Raw genomic sequence first — 24,207 nt, 5'->3', positions numbered from 1 at the left:
TCAGCAGGAGTGAATTGAACTGCTGGGGTCATTTATTTTTCAAAGAACAAGAGCTGGAGTTTGGTTTTGGGTGGGGAGATGTTTGATGTTTTTTTTTTCCCCTAATGCTCCTTGCTCTGCAGCCACTGAGCTGCAGACCTGAAATCTACACTGGCAGCTTCCATCACAGCTCAAAGTGACACTTCTTCTGTTCTTCCTTCCCTTTTATGAAAAAAAAGCTGCATTTTCATGGCGTTTTTGCACTTACTTCATAGGTAGCAGGGGACATTTCCAAATCATTGTGTGGAAGCAGGTGCCAGATTTGAGAGATGTGTCATTCTGCTGAACTGAGGAGGGTGGGAAGGTACACACTCAGAAATGTGAGCAGCCTGGATCATTTTAGGAGTTCTTGACGCATCTTCATGGACTCTACCCATGGACTTATGTGTCTGACTCCAGGAAGAACTCTCCCCACAGATCTATTAGCTCTGGGATCCTTTCAGCTTAGCAATTTCTAGCACCTAACATGCCATTACAACTGTGTTACTGCTGCAGCTCTTTGCAGCTAAACTCCCCAGAATGAGCAATTTCTCAACTCTAAGAGAGACAGCACTTCCTAGATTTGTTGTCTCAAATTAAAATGAAACAAAAACACGTAAGTTTTTTTGCTGGGATTTCCATACCTTCTCCACCATCAGGCCAGCCAACAACTTTCTGGAATATAGAAGTAATTGTTGCATCCCTGAAACAGTCTCAGGGCACCACTGATGCCCTCAGAGAACCTTCTAGCTGGATGAAGTGGCAACTCTCAGGCTTTTCCCTCTGAGGCTCTGCAGTGCCCACTCTAGCAGGCTTGGTACTCTACAGACTGGGATAAGGACAGAAGAAAGAAAAGCAAGGGCTAACTAGCAGCAAAACAGACTGCTGCAGCCACAGAGAGAAAGATGCACTGGTAGTACTTGCTTTGCAAATGAAGTTTTCCAATCTCAACAAAAGGACAATAGCTAATGCCTGGGTCTGCAGGGTGAGACAGACCCTTGTGTCTCATTCAATTGCTAGGCAGATCTGCAATTGCCACTAGCTAACTCATCCGTCAGCTGCCAATCTACTGCAAAACTTGAGTCTTTTCTCCTCTTGAGAATTCCTTGAGCCCCATTATTTTATGCAAGTTACAACTCAATCACATGCAGGGGAAAAAAACCAAATCAAACAACGCTGTCTTATTTTAGAAATGCTATGACGCATTCAGAGCAAGGAGCTCAACAGACTGATTATGAACACTTGCCATGGGAAACCTTTATATGGATGTTGCCGCAAAATTACAATACCCAGATGCAAAACAATGCAAAGGTATGTGCCTGCCACCATTATTATGAAGTTGAAGCTCCTCTCTGCCAACAAACTCCTAGACATATGTAGGGAGCTAACAAACTTTTGGTCCAAATGGGAAACTGCAACATAGGGAGGGTTTAAGAGACCTGGACAGAGTCACGGGAGCAAAAAAATTCCAGCTGAGCCCCTTAATCACTCATCCACCCTACCTCTTCTCCAAGGGCCAAATTATAGAAAGAAATTAAAAATATATGACAAAAAATTACAAAGCAGGCAATCCAAAAAGAGCCTTTCTGAAATTTCTCTTGCTCATGCTGTTGTGGATGGGCTGGCAAAAGGGGCCTTGACCTTCTCTGTAGCGCCCAATTTTAAATGTGATACCTTTAAATGACACACTGGCAAAAAACAGGGCAGATCAGATCTTGTATGGTTTGTTCTTTCTTCTCTTCACTGTACCATGAGTCCTCTCGGGAAGCTCTGCCCACTGCTATACATTTGCCCTGCTAGGCAGGCCATGGTTCCTGGTTTACTGTTCTTCTTCAGGGGGAACAGAGGATCTGTCGGACAAGCAGCGTGACAAGACAGGGAGACGCTGCTGGTTCTCTCACCCCTCAGCATCAGTGATACCTGCTAGGTAAGCACATGCCCTTCGAGTCCTTCACCAGCACTGTTCATTCGAGCTGCCCCACCTGCCGACTGCTGAAGGTCTGCTGAAGGGACAGAGCCCAGCACTCCAAACTGCGGGAGCTCTGGAGGTACTAACAGCAGGGATGGAAATCAGACCTGCTGCTATGGCAACGTGGCCTCCTCCACTGATGAAGGCACCACACCTCCCCTCTGCTCCAGCTGTGAGGCATTGATAAGGAACAGCATGGAGATTTTCCATGAGGCACAAGAACAGGAGTGGAGGAGGCTGACAGGCGACACCAGCAGGGCTAAGGATCTGATTGCCTGATCTCCTCTTGCGACACCCTCTGCAGACCCTCTTCGATTCCAGTCTCCCACTAATGCAACAGCATCTTTTGTTAAGGAGGACACAGCAGCCAGAAAGATCCCCTTCCCACCCCACCACCTTTAGATGATCTGTTCTAAGGCCTTGGTGATTGCTTAGCCAGGGAGTATGCTCCCCTTCCCCACCTCCAGTATTCTGCCTTCACATTCCGTCGTGACCAGGGTCAGTATGCTCTGAAGTTGCAGGATCTCCTTGTGACTCCCAGATTCTCACAACAAGATGCTGCTCCATGGTGAGATGCTACTTTTGCTGCAAGAAGCCAAGCCATTACTTCCAGTGGTAACAGCCACAGGCACTCTCCCTTCACAAACCAGACGTGGAGGACCACACACAGAAATCAACATCCCTGTACTGAGTGGGTTACCAGAGTAACTCTGCACAAGGAGTCCTTTGCAAAACTCTTATGCAGATGCTTCTATTGCCTCATTAATAAGACTCATTGGCCATCTCATTCTCCCTCCCTAAAGTCCTGCCCGAATGTAACAGCAGGTCTCTCAGAAAACATAGTTCATGAAAGACCTTGCCAAGGAAACTTGTTTGTGTCAGCAAGCTGGGAACATTAGAGCACTCCTGGGAGTTGCTCTAACATTATCACTCTTTCTCACTGTTCAGCTACTTTTACCAGCGCCACCCCCCCCACCCCCCACCCCCCCCGAGTGTCCTATTACTAGGAAGTAATAAGGTCACACACAGAAAATAGGGAGGGCACTGAACTCTTATTTTTTTTACAGAGATTTTTCCAGTCAGCCTCTCTGTCCTGTTATGACGGCTACATGACCAGAGCTTTAAATGGCTAAGGAATGATCCTCTTACAGTTGAGGGTTTCTGTATTTGCAAGAATGTATTAACAACATTCCCAGTTTGACAACCCTGATTCCACCCTCTGTTAGCCTGGAGGAGAGCAATTTCAATCTCTGCTTCTCACAGAAATTCCTGTTGAGACATACAAGCAAGTTGTTCAGTAAGCAGCAGAACTAATGAAGAATGGATTCCAACAGAGATCTCTTCCATGGATTATCTGATGCCTAATAAAGGTGTGACTCTGCTGACTTTTCACTCAATGAGACTGCCTCTCTCTGTCTGCCAGCTTCCATGAAATTTGTAAGAGCTCATACTTTTTGAGACTGACTTACACCTCTTGAATTTGGCCTAAACAAGACAGCAGATTCAAAAGTCTGTTGGGAAGAGGTGACATACACCTCATTTCTTTAGAAAGCAAAACAAAAAACATTACTTCAGCAAGAAGTGCACAGAGAGGATTCTTTTTAAAAACAATCCTTCTCACCACCCTTCTCAGCTAGCTTCACCCTCTAAAGCAACCTAGGTCATAAATATCGCAAGCACAAGTTTGACAAAGGTTCCACTGTAGCCAGCAAGCTGTCTTTACTGGAAACTGGATTTCAAGCTGGCATTTGCCAATGTATCTTTCCTCCCTGTATACAGCTACTTTTGCAAGCAGATCGTTGAACAGATATTTCACAGACCTGCCAGCTTTTCTCCCTCCCTCTCAAATGTGTAAAGCGTACCTGGAAGCATCTAGGAATGGCTTGTAGGCAATGGTTATCCACTCTTCTTTGTTGGAGGAATACCTTGGCTCCCTTGGGGTTTCAGCTGCTGTATCCAGGTCCACCAGATAGTGGCATTTGGAAACATCAATCTGCAGAAAGACAGACATTCTTGTGGTTTATTTCCTGCAGGCTTCTGGTCATATGTGTTCATTTATACAGGCTGTTACTTATCAATGAGAAGGGGGTTAAATTTCTAGCAACAGGTGAAATGCTTCATGCAGAATACATGGTAAAATATTTTTAATGTTTTCAAGTAAAACATTTATGGGGGAATACAAGCTATCGCTATCGTTCTGGTCATAGGCAGAGAGTCCTAGGGTCCCCCTCTGAGGAAGTACCACTACCAGCTCTCTTACTGAGGAACTGTCAAGTCATTGAGGGGAATTTGAGGTGGCAGAACCAATTCTGTTTATGTTTTTCCTGCTGGCTGTCTAACTAGCTATTAAAGACTTCTTTAATAGCAAGGTCCCCAGGCAAAAGACTTCACGATCTTTATTGTTAGAAAGGTTTCCTGATATCTACACGGAATCTTTTTCTGTCTCAGTTCATGCCTGTTCCTACTTGTTTTACACCATGAACAAGGAAAACATCATTTTCTTTGTGATAGTTTTAACATATTAGAGTTCTGTTATCTGAAGATGGCTCTTGTCTTCTCTACAACCCTATTTTATTCCATAGTTGTGTTTTCTACCCCTGTGATCGTTCTTGTGGGTCTTCAATTAGTCATATCTATCCATTTATAAACATCTCCCAGGTATAAACAAGGATACCTTCCACTCAGCAATCCACTGCACTTTCAGGAAAGAAAGTAATGAGGAGACTAAGTGACTTGTAAGGAAATTTTTGTGCTAGGCCAAGAACTTCCATCATGGATCTTGGTATAAACTGGTTACAAGTTTTTTCTGAAGACAGCAACAAAACCAGATCATTGTGCTGAATTATTGTCTGGAAACAGGCTCCATGGCCCCAGCACCACACAGCATCATAATCAGATCCTGTCAATAGTGCACACACAAAAAAATTGTCTCTCAGCTGGTGACACAAACTCTTGGTCCTTGCTCATCCCTCAGGTGCTCTGAAGAGAATGTGGACTGCAATCTCACCTTTTTCATGCACAAGCTTTTCAATATGCAGGCTATGGGGGAGTTCTTGCAAGGTCAGATCATCACTGAACTTTGTAAAATGACAGATCCCTCCAGATTTATTTATTTTTTTTGCAAACAGTCAGGGCAACCGGGGCTGGAAGGGAAAGACTAAGGACCCTATCAGGAGGAGGACTCACATTAGTAAGTTATGTGCCTGGTGGAAGCAACATGATCAAGTTTGGGGAGCAACAAGTCCCTCGTCCATTTGGTTTCATTGACTTCTACACAGAGGGCCCATGACCTTCATGAGAGATCTATATGCAGTCCTTAGGAGGCCAGCTCTCCCAAATGACAGTTTTCCCTTTAACAATGGCAGGTCACAACATACGCAGTTGTGTCTTGTTCATTGCACAACAGTGTGTACATCTTATCAAGTCAGGAAAAAAAGGTAATGGGTGATGACCAGGTGTTTCAACAAGGAAACAAATTTCCTTAGAGTCAATGCATAAGTTTGCCACATTGAAAAGATGAAGAAAAAGGCAAAGCAGCTATAGCTGAATTAGTCAAATGAAAAGCTAAAGCCCCTTAAGCCAGGTTTGCAAAGGCCTCTACCCATCAGTTATCTTAAATACAGCCAACTGAGACTCTCCAGGATGACTATGTCTTATTCTGTCTTACTCCCTCAAACTGTTCCTTAAGGGATCCCACATTTCAGTTTGCTCTTCCACAAAGTTTTATTGCAAATTTCCTTAGACATGCTTGAATTCACTTTTCTGAAGCACCTTTGGGGTTTATTGTAACAATTTAGGCAGAAAACAATTTAATTAGGTGGATACCAGATGGCTTGATGGCATCACAACTCAGTGGCAAATGAAATTACACCATGGGAAACTCAGCTGAGAATGTTGAGTCTACTTCTTGCACTGTATGAGAAGAACATTCCAGGCCATGAAAGAGGTTCTGGCTCATTAGCAAGACGACTCCCAAACCACTAACCAAGTTTTTCTGTAAATGATGTAGAATCATTCAGAGAAAGACAAGTTACTGCCTCAAGCACCAAGACTGATCTCACTTCTCTCATTCTAAATGCCCCCCTAAAAGGGCTGGCACTTCCAATACATGTGACTTATCCGCTAGGTGGAAGACAGATTTCCCTTCTATCACTCCAATTAGAGCACAATGCATTCTTACAAGTTACACTGAAGCTAAGGATAATATTCATCCTGGTCAGAGGGCCAACACAGTACCTACACATACATTTGGGGATTTACACAAGACTTCGGTGATGTACAGACCTTGAAATGTTTCTTTGTAAAAAGAAGTCAGACTCAGTGGAAGGAGCTGCAAAGAATTTCTAAATTACATCCTATCTTCTTCTGTTCTCCTTCCCTTTTCCTCTTCTCACTCTTTGTTTATTTGATGCAACTGCTGTGCTAACCGGTGAAGAACTACATTTGATCAGTGGTGTCTGGATGGATGTTAGCCTGGCCATACAGAGCACAACAGGAGCTTGTCTTGTTTACCATAGATAAAGTTCAACTGTTCTGAGCAAAACCAGCGATGTTCTACTGATCACTCAAATGCACATTTCAAAAATGAGACCAAGCTTCAGATGGTTCCTATGGTTCAAAATAGAGCTAAAGGGAATTGGAAAAGAAGTGAAAATAAAGTGGTTAAAAAAAACTTCCTCTGAAGTCAGGAGTTTTTAACATTTTCAGCTCTTAGGCCTAATCTACTTTTCCTGCTTGATACATCTTTATAAGAAATAATACTCCTTATCTCTTTCTTAGCAGTTTCAGAGACAAATGTGTCTCCCCAGTAGGACAAGTACAAGTTAAGTGCTGTTCAACATGATTAAGGAAGGAAGAATTGCAAAACAAGAAAGATCAAATCACTCTTTTCCCCAGTGTTCCATAGCAACACTGAGATTCACTCTTCGTTTTCAAGCAGAGCAGTAATGGATACTTACACTTGAAAAAGAGAGATCAGTCCCATTTCTGCAGCTATTAATTAGTTTTAAGCTCCATGGCTCAGATAAGCCTTTTGAACCATTTGTTTTCTCCCCTTTAGGTGACCAACAGACTCATGCTATTTAGATTTATTTGCTATGATGGTCCTTTCCAGTACTTGCTAACTTTTTTTTTTTTAAAAATCTGGGTATGCTTGCAGTCGTAAGCTCACTAAATTTGAGAAAAGATCTTGTTCTCTTGGTGTTATTAGCAGGTCAGAAGTAAAAGTTTTAAAATTCCATCTAAAATTCACATTTAGTAGCTAATTTCTAATATTCTAGGCCCTTTTGCTTGCATTAGAAATAACAAAATTGTAGGGTGACATTAAGAAACAACCATGAAACAAAAGTGTGTTTTGCTCCATTAGTCACAGGCTGTGCACCAGCCAGCTGTCTGTACTAAAAATATGCCACAGTTAAAGATTTCGTAAATTAAATGCACTGCAGCAGACAGCTTCTCTCAGGTGGGAACACGCCTCCTTCGCATTTCCAGTAACTACATAATGAGGCTCAAAATAAGAGAGCTTTAACCCAGAAGACTGATCCTTGCTTTTACCCACACAGTTTGCTCCTGTGTTATAGTACTGCCTTCGAGCAGATCACAAGTGCTTGTACAATGTCTAACAGGCCAAAGTCATGAGCCACATAAACAAGCATATGTATACTGTCTTCAGCCAGGACAGACCCACTCATGTAAACCAGAGACCTGGTCTATTAACAGGTGAGTGCTTCCAATATACTGATGGACATGCCAAACCTATCCTCCAAGGTGCTAAGAGAGAATGAAGAAAGGATAATGCATTTCTTGGCAGTTCCTCTCATTCAACCGTAGGACAAAAAAGAAAAGATGACTAAATATTTAGTGCTCTGCAAAGAATATTTAGTGCACTGCTAAGATTTAACCTGCTAAATAATTTTAAAGAAGCTAGCTGACAATAATTTTAAAATATTCATATGTGTCCACTGTTTTTGTTTAGGTAACACAATACAACCAGGAAACATAACAAATTAATAATACCAGTATACATCATCTTAACAGATTCCCATTAAAATCATTGATGCAGTTGTTTCAGTGAGGTTCCAAATTCAGTTCCTCCTTCTCAGTTGCAAATACGATGAATACATTTATATTTAAAAAGAAAGGAAAGTACAAAGGAAAATTTCAACCCCTGCTTAGTGACAAACATTTTCTGTTGGCTATTTCAAACTACACATTCAGTCCACTTTCCTGTGACCACAGTAACACATTATACTAAACCAAAAATTGCAATAACTAGGAATTATTACTTCTTCCGCTTCCTTTTTTATTATTATTATGTCTTTAAATGAAAAATAGGCAGATGAAATGCAAACAGAAACCACTGACATAAATGGGGAAATATCGAAGTGCTGCAGAGAGCCCATTTGTGTTCTGTAACTTTTATGGTCCCCATGAAACAAAATGGGGAGACCCAATCATGGGCATTATATTAATACAAATTATATAGTAAGGTAAGGAAAAGAAAACAGCAATATAATTCTTACGTATCGAGATGGCTCTTCCTTGTTTTGGTCGTTCATGTCAGTGGGAATGATCCGTGTGGCCATTGGTCCCTTGGCAAATGGTTTTGGTAACTGGCCCCTGAATTCCGACAGGATGAACTGGAGCTGCCAACTGCAGAGAACAGTGTCAGAAAGCCCAGCAGGAAAATGCAGGAGCTAGTAACATTTTGTGTGGAGAAAACTGAAAGCATAACCAAGGACATTTTATTCCTGAGGGTAGACAGCTCTGCTAGAGGAGCAGTCACATTACAAATTTTCAGTAGCTTGTGGCCAGCATCATCTGCTGAAAACAAGCTTTAGAATCCCTTGGTTTCGATATGGTGGTGTCAACAGAGATACAAGGTTTTGAAGGTTACTCCCATAAATACTTCTTATGAGAAGGGCTCCTCCTTATGAATCTCACCAAAGTGTACCTTTTACATTAAATAACTTACTTCTCTGGCAGGAGAAAGCTGCTTGGAAATCTGTGCCACTCCTTTCCCACACAGACATTAACCGGTCTCCCCTCCGGCACAGTGTGAATACTCGGGTCAGTAGCAATCCTGTGAAATTCTGGATACAGGTCCAGGGGCCCGTGGTAGCCTATGGTAGACAGAAAGTTGTAAATATGGCTGAAGAAATAGGTTATATTTACAGGACTACTTTTGAAAGACTACAAAAAATTGTTCATACATAACTTTTTAACTGATAACTTCTTGAATAAACAAATTGGTCTGTGCTAAAAAGTGGCTGAATTCCAAATCTCCCCCTCCTTTTAGAAGTGATTGTACCCTACCACCTTTATTCACATTCTCCTGTCCTGACTGTCAATGGCTACTATCAAGCAAAAAAATATTGATGACATGGGAAGGTTCACTGCATGGCTCTGAATCAAGAAAGTACTTAAGGGCCATATCTAATCCATCTCCATTAGGACACATGCACCTAATTACAAGTTTTATGTGGGAAAATGCTTTTTGAAGTCGGATCATATGTTTGAAAGGTAAAAGTATCTGCTTTAATACTAGTTTGGGTACAGGCTTTATATCAGTATAGTTGTACAGGCTGAAGGTGATGGGCAGCAGATTTTTAACGGATATAATTCTAGTGATATATTCATACATACATAAACACATATACAAATTCATACATACATGTGTGAATGTGCATATACATACACGCACATATATAATCATTCATTAACAGTGACTGTTAGAACTTATTCCTTTCCCCACAACAATGGCATCCAAACTTTTGAGGTTCCTTATTTCTACTGTGCTGCCTATAGTCAAAGCAGTACAGCTTTGGCAGGCCTTAAGACTTGCCAAAACAAATCCCCAAGAAAGCACAGAAGAGGTCTAAAATACCAACCTCTGAATAAGGCAACAGAGCGTGACAATGACAAAAGGCCAAAGAGAAAGACAGTCCCCAGAGCCAGCCAGTTGGAGGAGACTGTGTAGTGTTCCAGGCGGTAGCGCTGGAATATGAAGTGGTAACATTTCTGAGGAAAGATTATTTAAAAAAAAAAAAAAGACAATATAAAATTACTCAAACTCTGATATGTTTAGCAAAATTCGATTTTTCATAAGGACCTTACAGCAGTGCCTGTATCTCCCACCAAATCTTTGGTTTTCATTTTTTCATTCAGACCCATAAAAAACACACAGAAATTCACATAGTTCAGTCACATTTCTTAACTGATAATCTAGGGTATTTAAAGATGTTTTCAGCTCTTTTCCGTAGGAAGGCCTCTAGTCAAGCTGTAAAGTGCTCTTTACCAGGGCTTCAGCTTGGTTGTTCCCAGGTGAACCAGCAGCAAGTGTCCCTTTCAGACACCTCTGCAGAACTTCCCGACACAGACAGACCTCATTTTCAGTGCTGGACTGACTTCCTCTCTAACAGAAGTTCCATGACCCAAATTTACTGAGCGACCAATGGTTGTTCATTCTGTCTGCACAGACTACAGCTCTGAAGTGGATAAAAGAACACACAGCACACTCTGCATCCACCTTTAAACACAAGTCACTCTGAAATTGTTGAAAGAAAAGCCCTTTAGATTTTTCTAATTTAAAAGGCTTTCTGGGGATACTCGGGAGGAACTGCATTCAATACTTGGCTTGGTCCCTGACTCCTGCTCTGCCTTTCTGCAGGAGTGGTTATTCACTTCCTATCCTAATCTGGTTTCTGCTCCTCTTATTTGCACTTTTCTCATTAACAGCCAGATCGATGTGGCTTGGAGGAGTAGACACTGACAAGCTTCTACTACTAGAGGGCAATCAGTTCTAAATTCTTATCTGGATACTGAATACTGGACAAAATGTCATCACACAGTGTTAAAATATGCAGGACAAAAATATACACTAGATTTTCCTAAAGCCATATTTGGCAAAGGTCCTAAACCGTTGCCCTCTGATGAATGTTCTGACAGCACATAGCAACTCTCAGTCAGAGCCATAAAACTGCTGACATTACAGAGCTTGATCCTGTAGAAATGCAAGGACTGAAACTAATCTAGGGTGCTCCAGCTTAGCACTGCAAAGCATCAGCAGCGATGGGAGATCAACAGTCAGAATAGCAACTGACCAACAGAAGAATGAGACTGATTTGAGGGGTGCAGGCAGTGCTGGTGGGGAGTCCAAGACAGGAACAGCCAGCAGTGAACAGCAGAACAGACGAGTAATAGCAGAATGAGGCTGAGCAGCTGGAACAAGCTAGGGTGCTCCAGCTTAGCACTGCAAAGCATCAGCAGCGATGGGAGATCAACAGTCAGAATAGCAACTGACCAACAGAAGAATGAGACTGATTTGAGGGGTGCAGGCAGTGCTGGTGGGGAGTCCAAGACAGGAACAGCCAGCAGTGAACAGCAGAACAGACGAGTAATAGCAGAATGAGGCTGAGCAGCTGGAACAAGCTCTATCAGGGACTCGTGACTGCATTCCTTCTTGAACAGAGGAAAGATGAATAATTTTGAGCTTTGGGAAGGTTTATATCAATCTATATTAGTGCTTTACTCCATGAAGTGTTTCAAGTGATATTTACTGAACGCCCAATTGTTGGCTCTTCCAAACGTTCAACACAATTTCACAATGCTTTACTCCATGAAGTGTTTCAAGTGATAGTTACTGAACGCCCAATTGTTGGTTCTTCCAAACGTTCAACACAATTTCACAACGCCTAAACAAGATCACTTTTCCATTTTCAAATCAGTGAAGGATTCCTACTAGGATACAACAAAATACGTTTCCTACACACACACACACTCCTGCCCCTTAAAGCTTGCTTAACAGCAGACAAAGGAGGCACAATGCTACAAGCAAGTTACTAATCCTCATGACATCTCTTGGATGTTGTGTTGTATCGGCACTACAACATCATAACTGCTCCTCACCAGAAATTTCCACTTGGGATGGCAGAACAACTCAAAGTCATCATGAAATAATTAGTGGCAAGGAAATATTCTCAACCATTTATCACTTCAATCACGGACAAGATCCTTATAAAGCCATGAAATTTCATCTTTTTTTGCTGGGCTGTTAAGCAGTCTGCACTGAAGCCCAAAATTATTAGATGAGTTCATTCTGTAGGACACTCAGGAGCGAAATCCCAAATAGTCGTGCTTTTACGTCACATCTTATAGAGGGCTAATAGTTTTCCACATATTCTCAATCAACCTGTACAGGAATATTATTGTTTAACTTGTAAAGTTAGTAACACGCACACTTCAGCATTAGAAGTGCCTTTTGCTTCCAGAGTCTCAACACCTATCCATGAAACATGGTTCAAAAATGAAAACTGTACCAGCTAACAGATTAAAGACAATGATCAAAAGTTATGCATAGGACAGCCCTGAACTGGGCAATCACTGTAGACTGTATCACAGACACAGATACTCTGCAGATGTTCTGAAACTTTAGGAAGCAATGTTAAAGAAGTCAGCTGGCAGTCGTGCTTCCTAAAGGTACGAGCTTATTGAAAAAAACATGTTCCACTAAAACTTACCTGAAGAGCAGAGAGTGCCACAGCACCACAGAGACAAATGAGGGGATAGATGGGAAAGAGAAACCTCTCTTCTTTGTGGGGCTGACTGAAGAAAATCACGATCCAAATGTACATAGGAGCTAACGTCAGCCAGTAGGGACGGCCCAGATTCTGAACTGAAAGAAACAAACACTCAGCAAAGTAGTAGTGTAAGAATGAGGGGTTTATCCGACTCCCACTCTTGCACAATCATATCTCGCATCCAAAAGCCTGTTCTTCAGACCCAAACCATTGCCTTCAGACACAAACACACCATGTTCTGAGCAGCTGTGTTGCTAAAATCCAGGGAACATGTCCAAACAGTCAGTACAGAATTTTGATCAGAGAATTTTTGCAGATTCCTACAATACTAACAATTTCAACAAACTTTAGAAGACTAAAGGCAGAAAATAAGGGACTGCATTACTGAATGCAAGCAAGAGACAAAACACATCAAGAATCGACCTGTATAAACAGGTAGTCAGAAGTACTAGATTTCCTGCTGTGTATTATGCTATACATACAAAGATCAGACAGGATCTTCTCTGGATCTACCCTTCCACTTACAAATGGTTGTTCAGCAACTGAAGTTTCCACACCCTTCATTGCTTCATTACAAAAATAACAGCATGAGAGGTCTCTGAGGCACCTTCTGCCTAATGGAGGAAATAACTGATTCAAAAATAACAACAATTACCCTGAATTTTAGTCACGCTGAGGAGAGTTCTACAGTGCCTGACAATTTTCAGTCCCTTTTCTGCCCCCTTGCTACTCCCAACAGCAGAGTTAAGCAATTAAGCTAACAGCATTTCACAGACAATAAGAACAAAGCACTTGGCAGAATTGCTCCTGCTGTTAAGTACAAGAACACCAAGTGAACAGCAGGAAATCTTGCATTTACAGGATCTCCTACTGAGCTTTTACTGGTTTCTGACAGTATGTCAGTCATACCCAAGGAACAGATACAAGCAAATACCTGTTAACATACATTTTCAGCAAGGATTATGCTGCTATTGTTTCTTGCATTCAGTAAAAAATCAGAGTGTGAAGCATTAACTGGACTGATGAATCTGAAGGCTGCTGCTGACGCTTAATGACCCTTCCTTAGGAAAATGGCAGAGAAGAATTCACACTTCCTCAACACCTTTTTCCTCTCTAGAGTCACTTGCCAAATGTCATGTATCTAAACTGATGTCGTTTTATTTAAGAGAAAGCCCAGCGTGAATAGGGAATATTCTGGTTCCTCCTTTCTTATGCACCATACAACTTGTTAGGCTTGCTCTTGGTATGGATAGTTCAGCCTTGATAACACATTGTTCTTCTTGAGATGGAGGCAGGGAACACAGGAGTCATCCTTAAAGAGAAAAACACGTTTCTGCCCTTTTGCAGAGAGCACCTAAGTAGATGCGTCTCGCTGCGTGTCCTTTCTACACAGCAATTCCATTGTGGGGTCAATAGTGAACAACAGAGTAATGAGCTCTACGAACTTTCCTGTCTGAAGACTTTCTATGAACCTAGTTTCACTTCCAATGAAGGAAAGCTGCTCTTTGGCAGGCAAGCTCTCCCTTCAGTAAGAAGGTTGAGATCTGGGCTGTCTGTGCTTGGCTCTCACAGCTGTCCTGCACTCACCATGAAATTTCTGAAGCAGACACTCCATAAGACAAGTCAGTGGCAGCACAAGCAGTGCCAAAATAAATGCCACGTTGAAATTCAGAAAGCCATTGATGAAATAGAAGGACCAGGGCTCCGTACCTAAAGGATGAGAAAAGGAAACAAGACTTTTTAAATACAGGCATGTATGAGACCTAGATGTAACAGCTGCTTCATTCCTTCTCTGCCTGACACAGACTGAGATAATCAGCAGCAGACATCAATTCTCCCCATTGCAAGCATAATGGAATCAAAGAATGGAAAGGGTGTGGACAGAAGATCTTGCCGCTGGACAGAGGATGCAGCCCCATGGAATGGGCCTGAGCCATCCCAAAGCAGCCTCATGGTTCTGCCCCAACTCATTAAACTGCCGTAACAGTGGCATGAGAGTTAGCCAATAGACATACAAAGGCACCAGAGTATCTCATAGTCATGTCTGCCCAAGAAACTTCATTGTCTTCCTTTTCAGAAATTATTTTTCTCCTTCCTTTTTCACTGGGTCATAGTCAATATCACATCTGCTGCTCATGAATCACAGGACACTCTAACAGTCATCCTTGCCCAGCAAAGTTCTCTGACACAGAACTCACCCTTGCGTTAAGAAAGCCTACACAGCAAGAAAGTAGAGGCAGAAACTTGTAAAACTAGGAAATTTGGCTCCAAATTCATTCTTTCTAATTGCAGAGAAGTAACAGAGGAAAAATACAAAGACACACAATGTTAATAAGAGATCATTGTAATTCTGGAGTGATGATGTATACTCCATGTTGGCAGAAATAGAAAATGTACTAAAAAGGAATAAAAAAAGAGTTCACGTTCACACTTCACCCCAACAAAGACTCTGCCACTAAAGATCATTCAGATGCTAGTTTTGGTACCTCCTTAGAGGCAACACTATTTAAAAATGTCCCTACTTCAATCTGTTCTTACCGTGCAGCTTCAAACAGGAGCAAGCCAACTCTGCCTCCTAACTTGACATACTTGGGTATTGCTTGCAACCTCCAAAGGACGTAAACTGAAAGAAATTCCAGTCCAACTGTCATTTATTTGGACTCTTAATTCAGGATGCTTAAAATCCTGAACAATAAGGAATGCCAGTTCCTTTCCACACATTTGCCACTCTCTTCAGTGTGATTAGCTCAATCAGTCAGTAAATGACACGCGGGGGCTTTAATCACTGCACTGTTGTGACATGTGTCACATGTCGCAGCAATTTCCTGCAATCAGAGCCACTTAAATAGGGTCCATGTTGAAATTAATCAGACAACTGAACAGCAGCAAGGAAACCCCAAAACCTCCCCAGCTCCTAAATATGATTAGAAGCTGCACTAGTAATGTCAGAAACATGTCGTTGGAGTTACTAAGGCCAAGTCCAAGCAACTGAGGTTCGTTTAGGAAACCTTCAGCTATTAGCACTGAAAGCAAATAGCAATTACAGATTTGGACTTTGGGGAGCAGGGAGCCTTAAGGGAGTGAATTATTAGAAATTCACCTTCTCTCTCCTTCCACCTGCCTAATAATTCTTTTAAGTCCCACATGAGCGCAATCCTCAGCCTTCAAAAGGCTGAATATGGGATACGGTAGATTGAAAGATCATGTCAAGTGATGGACATGACAGTTCTCTGTATGGCAACATTGCAATAGTGCCAACATTCCTTCCTCCTCTACACTCTAGATCAGGGCTGCTGACTGGGATATGTCTATGAGGGAAAACCTGAGGCAGCCTAGGGTATCACACTGTAAATCTTCCAGTGGACATCTAGAAAAAGTGTGTGTAAAGGGGACTTTGGTTTCTTCCCCGCCCTGCTGCCTCCAGATTCCCTTCTGAGGCAATAGTACAGTTTTCTAAAGACTTACATCAGGGTTAACACTGCTTAGGCCACTCTAATAACTACTTCTATGGAGCACCAAGGCCTCTCCTTATATAAAAAAGGACTGGAACTGGGTTCTGTAGCTTGCTTCCCCACTCCCACTGCTATAAACAGCCACTTTATGATAGAAGATGCTAGTATGAGATAGAAACCTTCTTAAACTGATATAAGCTGTTACCCTCCAGTGTTTTCTGGCTACAATTAAGCTGCACATCACAGCCAAGTCCCAAATCTTTAAAGGATAGTACCAGGGACCATACTGTCACCCTTCTACCTGCCCTGGCTGCTATGGAAAGTAAAGGAAATTAACTATGGCTGTCTTTGGTCTCAGATTTGGTAGCCTGGCACTCAGGAATGAAGGACAATTCATGAAGCACACCCCCTCCACTATCCAGATACAGCCTTACAGGCCCAGACGTGTCCTGAGGGACTCTGCTAATAAAGAGGTCAGCTGGTCTGAAGCACAGCTTTAACGAAAAGGCTACTTTCTCAGATTTTTTTTTGCAGCGTGACTGAATTGCCCTTAAGAACTAGGCACTGGAAACTCCCCTCCTTCTCCAGTGAAGGATTTTCTTCCCTGGGTTAGGAGACCAAAAAAAAAAGGGAAAAAAAAAATGAGAGGAGAACAGTGAATTACACAGGCAAGTTAAATAACTCACAGACACCAGGCAAAAAGCAATAGTCTTGGTCACTGTGATGACTCACCCATTCAGAGGCATTCAGTCTCAATGCCTCCCAGGGCAAAATGCTTTTATTCTTGTTATCCACAAGGACTCAAGGTGATCTGAGAAAGAACTGCAATGTAAAATTAGAACAACTCCATTGCATACAAGAAGTCCTGGCCCAGAACAACATCTTTCAAGCAGGGAGGGACACTAAAGAACTCTCCATGCACAGTACTGATGGGAACATGCTTCCACAGCATCGCCTTCATACCATAACAGAAGATTTAACTTCCTGCCAGTATCCCACATGCCAGAGCTGAGCAGGTGTGGGCTGCAGGAGAGAGACTGATGAAAGCAGTGGGAAGAACACTGTGGCCCAGTCAGTTCACAGCACTACGGTTCCATGGGGATAACCAACTGGAAGCACTGTCAGACACTGTGCCAGACACTGGTTTGAACTTCGTGCTCTGTGACAGGCTCCAGGAGCAATTCTAGAAATCAAACTCACAAGTTAATAGAACTTAACAAGCTACCATGCTGCAGCTTGACCACAGCAATGGTGAGGGCGGTTCAGGACAAAGCAGAGGAGCTGTAAAATAGGCTTAAGCTAAGGTGCCCCACCCTATGTTTGTCACGGGTTGAAAGCCTGCATGCAGACAGGAACTGTAGTTCAGCTGTTAAGCAGTAACTAAGACTCAATAATTTGGTCGTGAGTCACAGCCCTCATTCTACGCAAGACTGATTCAGTGCTACTATAATAAACAGTCTGCTTTCTGCATTTCATTTATTTTCACTCTATTTAAGAACCAGGACTCAACAGAGCAAGGTGTCATAGAAACAGCTCCAGCACATTCCACCCAAGCTGAACAAAGCTTCCTAAAGTGCCACCACACTGCAAGTCACAGCCAAGGCTCTGATCACAGGAAGTGGGACAAAACTTTTATCACAAATTGTGCTTTCTTAGAACACATGTAAACAAAAACATCCCAACACCTCAGAATCAGGCTGAGGGATAGATGCTTAGAAGCTACTTTCCCTTGGTTGTACAAACTTAATCGCCCCAGGGAAATATTCATTGCACAGACTGTATTTATCCAGGAGTGTATTGCTAAAGATGACAACAACAACAAAACAATCGAACCTTGTCTCCAGAACTCCAGACTGCAGGCAAAAGGAAAAATACTGTGGTGCTTACATTGATGATGATATAGGTTGGTGACTCTGCAAACTCCAGCAGTTCCTGCTCCCATCATGTGAAGGCTGGGAAATCCCAGCTCCAAAGCCAAAAGGGATTGGCCAGCCTTTCATCTCTCCTCGTAGTGTTATTTTTCCCAAGTGTTTCGAAGCTCTCTAAACACACAGCATTGTCCTGGCCACACTGCATTAAAGAGCAATTTCAAGCAGGCTCTTTTACTAGCCTGAGGATGTTATATGAATGTCACTATGAATAAAACACTTCAGAATAGATTGGTCCCTGGAGGCTTCTGGAAACAACTCATGCATCAGTGTGGAAAAGGTCATGCACAAGCCTGTGCCAAAACCTATCAGAGACAGAGCCTGGAGTTTACTTACAGAAAATTCACAACAACAGACTTCACAGCCTTCCTGCAGAGATGAAGAACCATGGCAAAGCAGCTGTTGCCCTGCTGTGCCACAGCACAAGTAACAAATCACCACGCAGCACCACCCAAAACAGCCCTTCAAATGGACCAACAAATAAGGCCTGCAGGGCACTGCCAGAGAAAGCCTTGCTGCTAACCACTGCTGAATCCCTCCGAGAATATCTCAACAGGGCTTAAACAGATGACAGAGATGACACAGGGACCCTGCACCCTAAGCTCCCTGAAGTCTCTGCCAGCCGCTCTGAAGCTCCGCTAGAAATACAATACTTTTGTACTCTTCAGCTCTAGAAGCACATGATATGAACAACTTAGTACAGTGGCAGCTCCCAAACAAACACAGCATGGCCATCAAGGTTCAGACCTGAGATGTGGGTCACACAGTATCCTAAACAGCTAGTACCAGAGAGACCCTCGTAAGCAAATGATTTGCCTGCAGATTGGACGCCTTTACGGTAAGCTCAGATTCTGCTTGCCAGCAAAGCCCAGGCCACACACTGCCAATAAGCAAGGAGATTCCCAAGGCACAGCATGGACTCAGGAAGTCTGCAGAGATCTGATGTGAACTGAAAGAACTACGGATTCTGCACTGTAACTGCTTTCCCAAGGACTGTGAGGAACAACAGTCAAGAACTCGATTAAAGCTGACAAACCCACACATCTATCACTTGTCCCCACTGCACTGGCGTAGCATCCAGACACGTTTGCTGCTAACGGTTCTCTGCTGTGACGCTGAGACATCGCACGACGGTTTACAGGACTTGGAAGTGAACAAAATCAGCTTCACTCAGTGCGAAGAAATCCCACAGCGGCCTCGGATTCCCAGCTCGAGAGAGACATCATGTGGCAAAAAGCTGGAACTGCAGCACGCTGCAGCTTGCAGGCTGCTTTTGCTTAAAGTACGGCAGAAAAACGATCGGCAATCAAGACCTGACAGCAGCAAGAAAACTGCCGACTCCCTTCTTGTCTGGGTATCTTAAACTCACCATAGAGATCAGGTCCGTGAGAGGTGAAGACATTGTATAAAACAATGTTGAGAGGTGCAACTACCAGCTTCCCATAGTAATAGCTGTCCACAACTACCAAGGGCACCTGGAAGAAAGCATCTATTATTTAAAGTGCCACAAGCTTTTGCCTGGACTGCCCAAAAGCTCCATGGGATTTTCTTAACGGTGAGCCCACCCCTTCTATCGCAAGCCCAATCCATTCCCTCTTTGCATTGTTACAGGCACTTACCAAAAACAGGATCAATGACACCACACACCAGTTTAGGAAACTCTTCCACCTCTGCTTCAGTATCAACAAGTCAAAGGCAATAGGAAGCCTGAAAGAGAGACCAGGTAACTGGAGACTCTGTCTTTCCCCTCTGCAGGTTTTCCTGCCCCTTCAAAGCAAGCGGGGCAGTAGCTGGAAGAGAACAATCACTTCGCTGGGCTCTGCTTCTACTCCATATTCCAGTCATCCAACTCAGGTTTCACTCTCACGTGTGTTAGGCTCAGGAAATCTTCCCAACCTAAGTTCTTCAAAAGCGAAGAGATGAGGCTACGGAAGCCTGTAGCAATGATCCTGGACTAGGCTGGCACCTCAGTCTCTGCTAATTTCTTCCTGCAGCTCTCCAGCCCCTACAATCTCCCCAACCAGGCAAGAAACATTTGACAAAGTGCAAAACTCCTGAGCCCTCCTCTCCTTACCCAAGAGCTGCACTGAAGGGCCAGCCCAGAAGGGCACCAGCGGCCACTCCCAGCACTGCTACAGAAGTCTTGTCCATATACCAGCCAGTCATGGCAATCACTGTGGTGTACATGCAGAAACTGCTTGGGAGGAAAGCTGCAACACAAAGAAAGGAAGGGGTTAACACAGCTTTTTCAAAGCAGGAAAACTGCACAAGGCCAAGATAAGGCTAATCATCTCCCATTCGTTCCATTGGATTGGGATGCTATACTGGACACTCTCCTTTCAGTGACAGGAAAAAAAAAAGAGGGTTTTTTTTCTTCTTCTGCCAAGACCAGAAATGCTGCCTTTAAGTATGAAGGCCTCTTTCCTCAGTGACACTGAGCAGTGACATCCAGTTGACGGCATCCACAGTTACCACTTGTAACACTTGTTGCATCCTCTATATTCTGCTAGGTTGAAAAAAATGAAATGAATCTGCTCAAGCGGCAGCAGAAAATGTGAGCTGACAGGATACAGTCTCTGAAACATCTCAGCAGAGATTGGTGGGAACTAAGTGAAGAATGAGGAGACCTACGACACTTTAAAAACAATGAAGGGAAAGTCCTTTCTCCACTCACCATAAACAAAAAAAGGGTAAAATAGGAAATCTCAGCATTCATAAGTTGTGGTATTTCCCTCTAAGTTTCTGTATGCACACAATACGGAAAACCTTTGCTCAAAGTCTCTCTTTGCACTTTACTCAATACCTACAGCAGGTGTTTTATAAGTCTTGCAGTGGGTGGTAAACAAAAAAAGGGTAAAATAGGAAATCTCAGCATTCATAAGTTGTGGTATTTCCCTCTAAGTTTCTGTATGCACACAATACGGAAAACCTTTGCTCAAAGTCTGTCTTTGCACTTTACTCAATACTTGGAGTGGGTGGCTAGGCAAATGGGTACAACCAGCCAGAGCAGACAGGATACAAAGGCAAATGACAAAGCCAAAATATGACCCTCCTTCCTTGGATTAAAATATGTTCAAGGAAGGCAGGCCAAGACCCTGTTTAAAAGGCATGGCCCACTGCAGAGAGAATGGAGGCAGCAATAGAAACAAACATGCCCTGGACATGGAAAGATACAAGATTGTTATGCAGGGAACATAATTTGATTCAACACTTATTCTGTCATCACACCTGCCATGAGAAATACCTGTAGCAGAATACAACAAATGATTGCTAGAGAGATGTTTTAGTGCTGTGGATTTTCTTCTCTCTGGACCTGTCTTTGGTTTCTATGGACAAAAGCAATTGTTAGTGTCATTGCTAAGTAAACCTACCTGCAGATGAGCAAAACATCCCAGTACTGAGTACTAAGAAGGCCAACATCAGACGGCTTACATGTAGCCCAAACTTCTTGCACACAGCCCTAAGGAAGCAAGAGAGAGTTAGATACCACAAAAATATCTTCACTACGTAAAAGAACAGTACCCAATGCATGCAGAGCCGCAAACAATTCAAGGACCAACCTGAGAGCTTTAGAGCGGGTGATTCTCATTACTCAGCTGCTGAAGGCAACCTGAAGAGTAGTATGACTGCCTCTGGCCTGGGATTTCAGATCCTCATAAGTTACACTAGTTACTCTAGAAGAGACTTGGCTTCTACCGCTGTCAGTTGCGCTTGCGCAAATCTCAGGAACCGAGGGAGTCTGCATTGCTGTAGCTACATCAATCTGTCTAAGATTTTCACCCCTCACAAAATCCCATCATGCAAAAAGCCATAGCTTACATTCTTAAAACCAGACCATTGCCAACAGAAAATTTATGCAAGGTAATAGTTCAAAAGCCACAAATGAAGAGGCAGCAGGTAAAAATAAAAATCCAGCTTACACAAGGTAATTGTATGTTCAGGCTACTGCTATTAGTGGCTGTAAACACCACTGGCAGATACATTACAGACAGCAACAATCAATGTATTCCACTAAAATTCACTATGATAAGCAAACACAGCACCAGTCCGTCCTCCAGGAGAGCTCAGTTTACAACACTCCCATCCTGCTTCCCGGTATTAGTGAGAAAACGAGTGTAGTCAACAAAAGTCTGGAGTAGAGATATGGGTGGCAGATCTGAGAACACAATTTTGTCCTAACAGTGAAATTCTGACCAATATTTCATTAAGTTATCATGAGAACATATATTTTCAAGGTTCACTGTGAAGTAGCCCAATGTGTAGACACATCTACACGAGCTTCAGAGTGTACTTCCTGTGGCAATAACTGAATACGTTACTCACATTGCTCCAAAACACTCACTGTAGACAGCTTCTAATACTCACTTGTAAAAGTAGAGTTCACAAATGCAGCTCAGGAAGGCCAGGAAGCATCGGAGGAAATAGAAGATAAGAACCTAGGAGACATACCCGAGTCCAAACAAGGTTTGCAGTTAAGCTTAGGTACCTATTACTAACAAGTCAGTCCCAAGACCAAAAGTTCTGAACAGGGTGGAGCAAGTTTGGCAGTGGTGAATGAGCCTGTTCTTGTAGGCCCAGGTCCCGTATCAAGGGATGCTGAAGATACCAGTGACTCAAGGCCTAGCCCTCTAACACTGAAGTCCTTTACAACCATGAAAGTGAACACAGTCCACTGAACTTACCAGAACCACCCCTCTTTTCTGTTGTGCAGAAACATGCCAAATATGGCAATGGATACCCAAGCAGAATGCAGATTCAGTGCTTCTTCTTTTACATTTCTGTGAGTTGAGTTTGCGATATCCCTTGCAAAATACTAATTTTTTAATAGTTTATTGAAAAAAAAAATTCAAACCAGTCATCAATAGCTGGCCTGGGAAACAATATGGGCTTCTAAAGCATCAAAGTGAAACTCACAGGGGTGAATGAGAGCCTGCGGCTCCCAGGTAACTGTCCCCAGGCCTGCACACACTCAAAAGGCCAAGGAGCTACCAGCCCCTCTGGGACAGCTTCTCAATCAAACCAGAGCCTGACAGTATTTCCCTGCAACTGCCCAATCACTTTTCCTTGGATCCCGATGAGTCAGCTTACAAACCCCTGCAAATTGTTACAGGGAGGTTAGTGTTTGTAAAAAAAAAAATAACGTTTTGTAAACACTAATTCTCCTAACCTCTGACAACAAACAAAGCAGGTGTTCACCACAGACTAAATGCATGTTTATTCATCACAAAAGAAGCTTTCACACATCCGATTTACCTTGTTAGTTTGTAGAACTCTAGCGTGGAACAAGGCTGGCAAGGCATGAAGCCACAGGTAAGCATAGGAGCGGATGGCATAGGCTGGAGAGTATTCCCATGTCTGAAACCCCTTTCCATAAACGAGGTAGTGTGTCTACAATGGAGATTAAATAAATAAATATACATCACACAGAGTAGACAGTTTTGCATTTACCCGTCTCTGAATTCCTGAGTCAGAAAATTTCTCTTTGAAACACAGGGATTAGCACAAGGTTCTAGGTAAACCTGCATTTGCACAGGGCAACTACAAATTCCCAAGTATCTCCAAGGACAGAAAGCCACTTACTGGTTCCCAGTAGTTAAACGTCTCATCACAATCAGAGATGTTGCTTAAGAGAGCTGCACAGAACCTGGCTGAGATGAGACACTTGAAGGCTGTTGATCCTTCAGGGGCCCAAACTTGTCCTGCTTTGCTTCCAGATGATCTAGTCCAAAGGAAAAATACAAATATGCACCAAGAAGACTCAGTAACAAGATCAACACTAGCAACGTGACACCAGGCAAAGGACTGACAAGCATATTTGCATCTCTGCCATTTAAGCACTGTGTAAGTACAGATGAGTCTTTCACTCACTACTTTCTTCGGGGGATGCCAGTCCCCTCCCAAGGAATCTCCATCATCCCCCCTCACCGTACCGGAGCAACGCCCCTGAGTGCTTAGCCCACCGCTGCAAGACAGCCCCCCAGGACCTCCCCGTCCTCGCCCAACAGCGGGGAGCAAAGCCACGCACCAGCTACCGCAGGCCCGGAGGAGCTCCACCGAAGGGAGACCGGGGAGACCCATTTCCACAACCCACACCTACCCGGCTGGGCCCCCACCACGACCACCCGACGCGGGGCTCACGCGGGGCTGCGGGTACGTGTGAGGCGTTAAAACCCAGCAGCGAGGAAACACCGGGGCGGATGCTCGCAACGGACACGGCCCGGCGGGCGCTGGGACAGCTGCGACCCCGCCCGAGGGCCGGCTGC

The 24,207-nt window shown here is 43.3% G+C and overlaps 2 protein-coding genes across 2 annotated transcripts in view; both read right to left on the bottom strand.

Moving 5' to 3' along the window:
- Positions 1-21,475, bottom strand: part of LOC104162369 (alpha-1,2-mannosyltransferase ALG9-like) — a 27,008-nt gene extending 5,533 nt beyond the window's left edge. Inside the window, exons 1-10 of the mRNA XM_009701084.1 lie at positions 21,316-21,475; positions 20,019-20,154; positions 19,564-19,651; positions 19,314-19,419; positions 14,152-14,274; positions 12,505-12,659; positions 9,877-10,006; positions 8,961-9,108; positions 8,509-8,638; positions 3,850-3,980 (exon numbers count right to left, since the gene is read on the bottom strand). Coding sequence (XP_009699386.1) covers positions 3,850-3,980; positions 8,509-8,638; positions 8,961-9,108; positions 9,877-10,006; positions 12,505-12,659; positions 14,152-14,274; positions 19,314-19,419; positions 19,564-19,651; positions 20,019-20,154; positions 21,316-21,475 — 1,307 coding nt within the window. The remainder of the gene's footprint in view (positions 1-3,849; positions 3,981-8,508; positions 8,639-8,960; positions 9,109-9,876; positions 10,007-12,504; positions 12,660-14,151; positions 14,275-19,313; positions 19,420-19,563; positions 19,652-20,018; positions 20,155-21,315) is intronic.
- Positions 21,476-22,282: 807 nt separating this feature from the next.
- ALG9 (ALG9, alpha-1,2-mannosyltransferase) lies at positions 22,283-23,663 on the bottom strand (the record flags this gene model as incomplete). Its single annotated transcript, XM_009701086.1, has 3 exons — positions 22,283-22,380; positions 23,198-23,332; positions 23,525-23,663. Coding segments are annotated over 3 exons (349 nt in total), but the record flags the coding sequence as incomplete, so codon positions are not given.
- Positions 23,664-24,207: the final 544 nt, after the last annotated feature.

The sequence above is a fragment of the Cariama cristata genome, unplaced genomic scaffold (genome assembly GCF_000690535.1).
Source record: "Cariama cristata isolate BGI_N322 unplaced genomic scaffold, ASM69053v1 scaffold3275, whole genome shotgun sequence".
Lineage (NCBI taxonomy): Eukaryota > Metazoa > Chordata > Aves > Cariamiformes > Cariamidae > Cariama > Cariama cristata.
The sequence above is the reverse complement of the archived record's forward strand: the minus strand, read 5'-3'. Positions and strand labels throughout refer to the sequence as shown.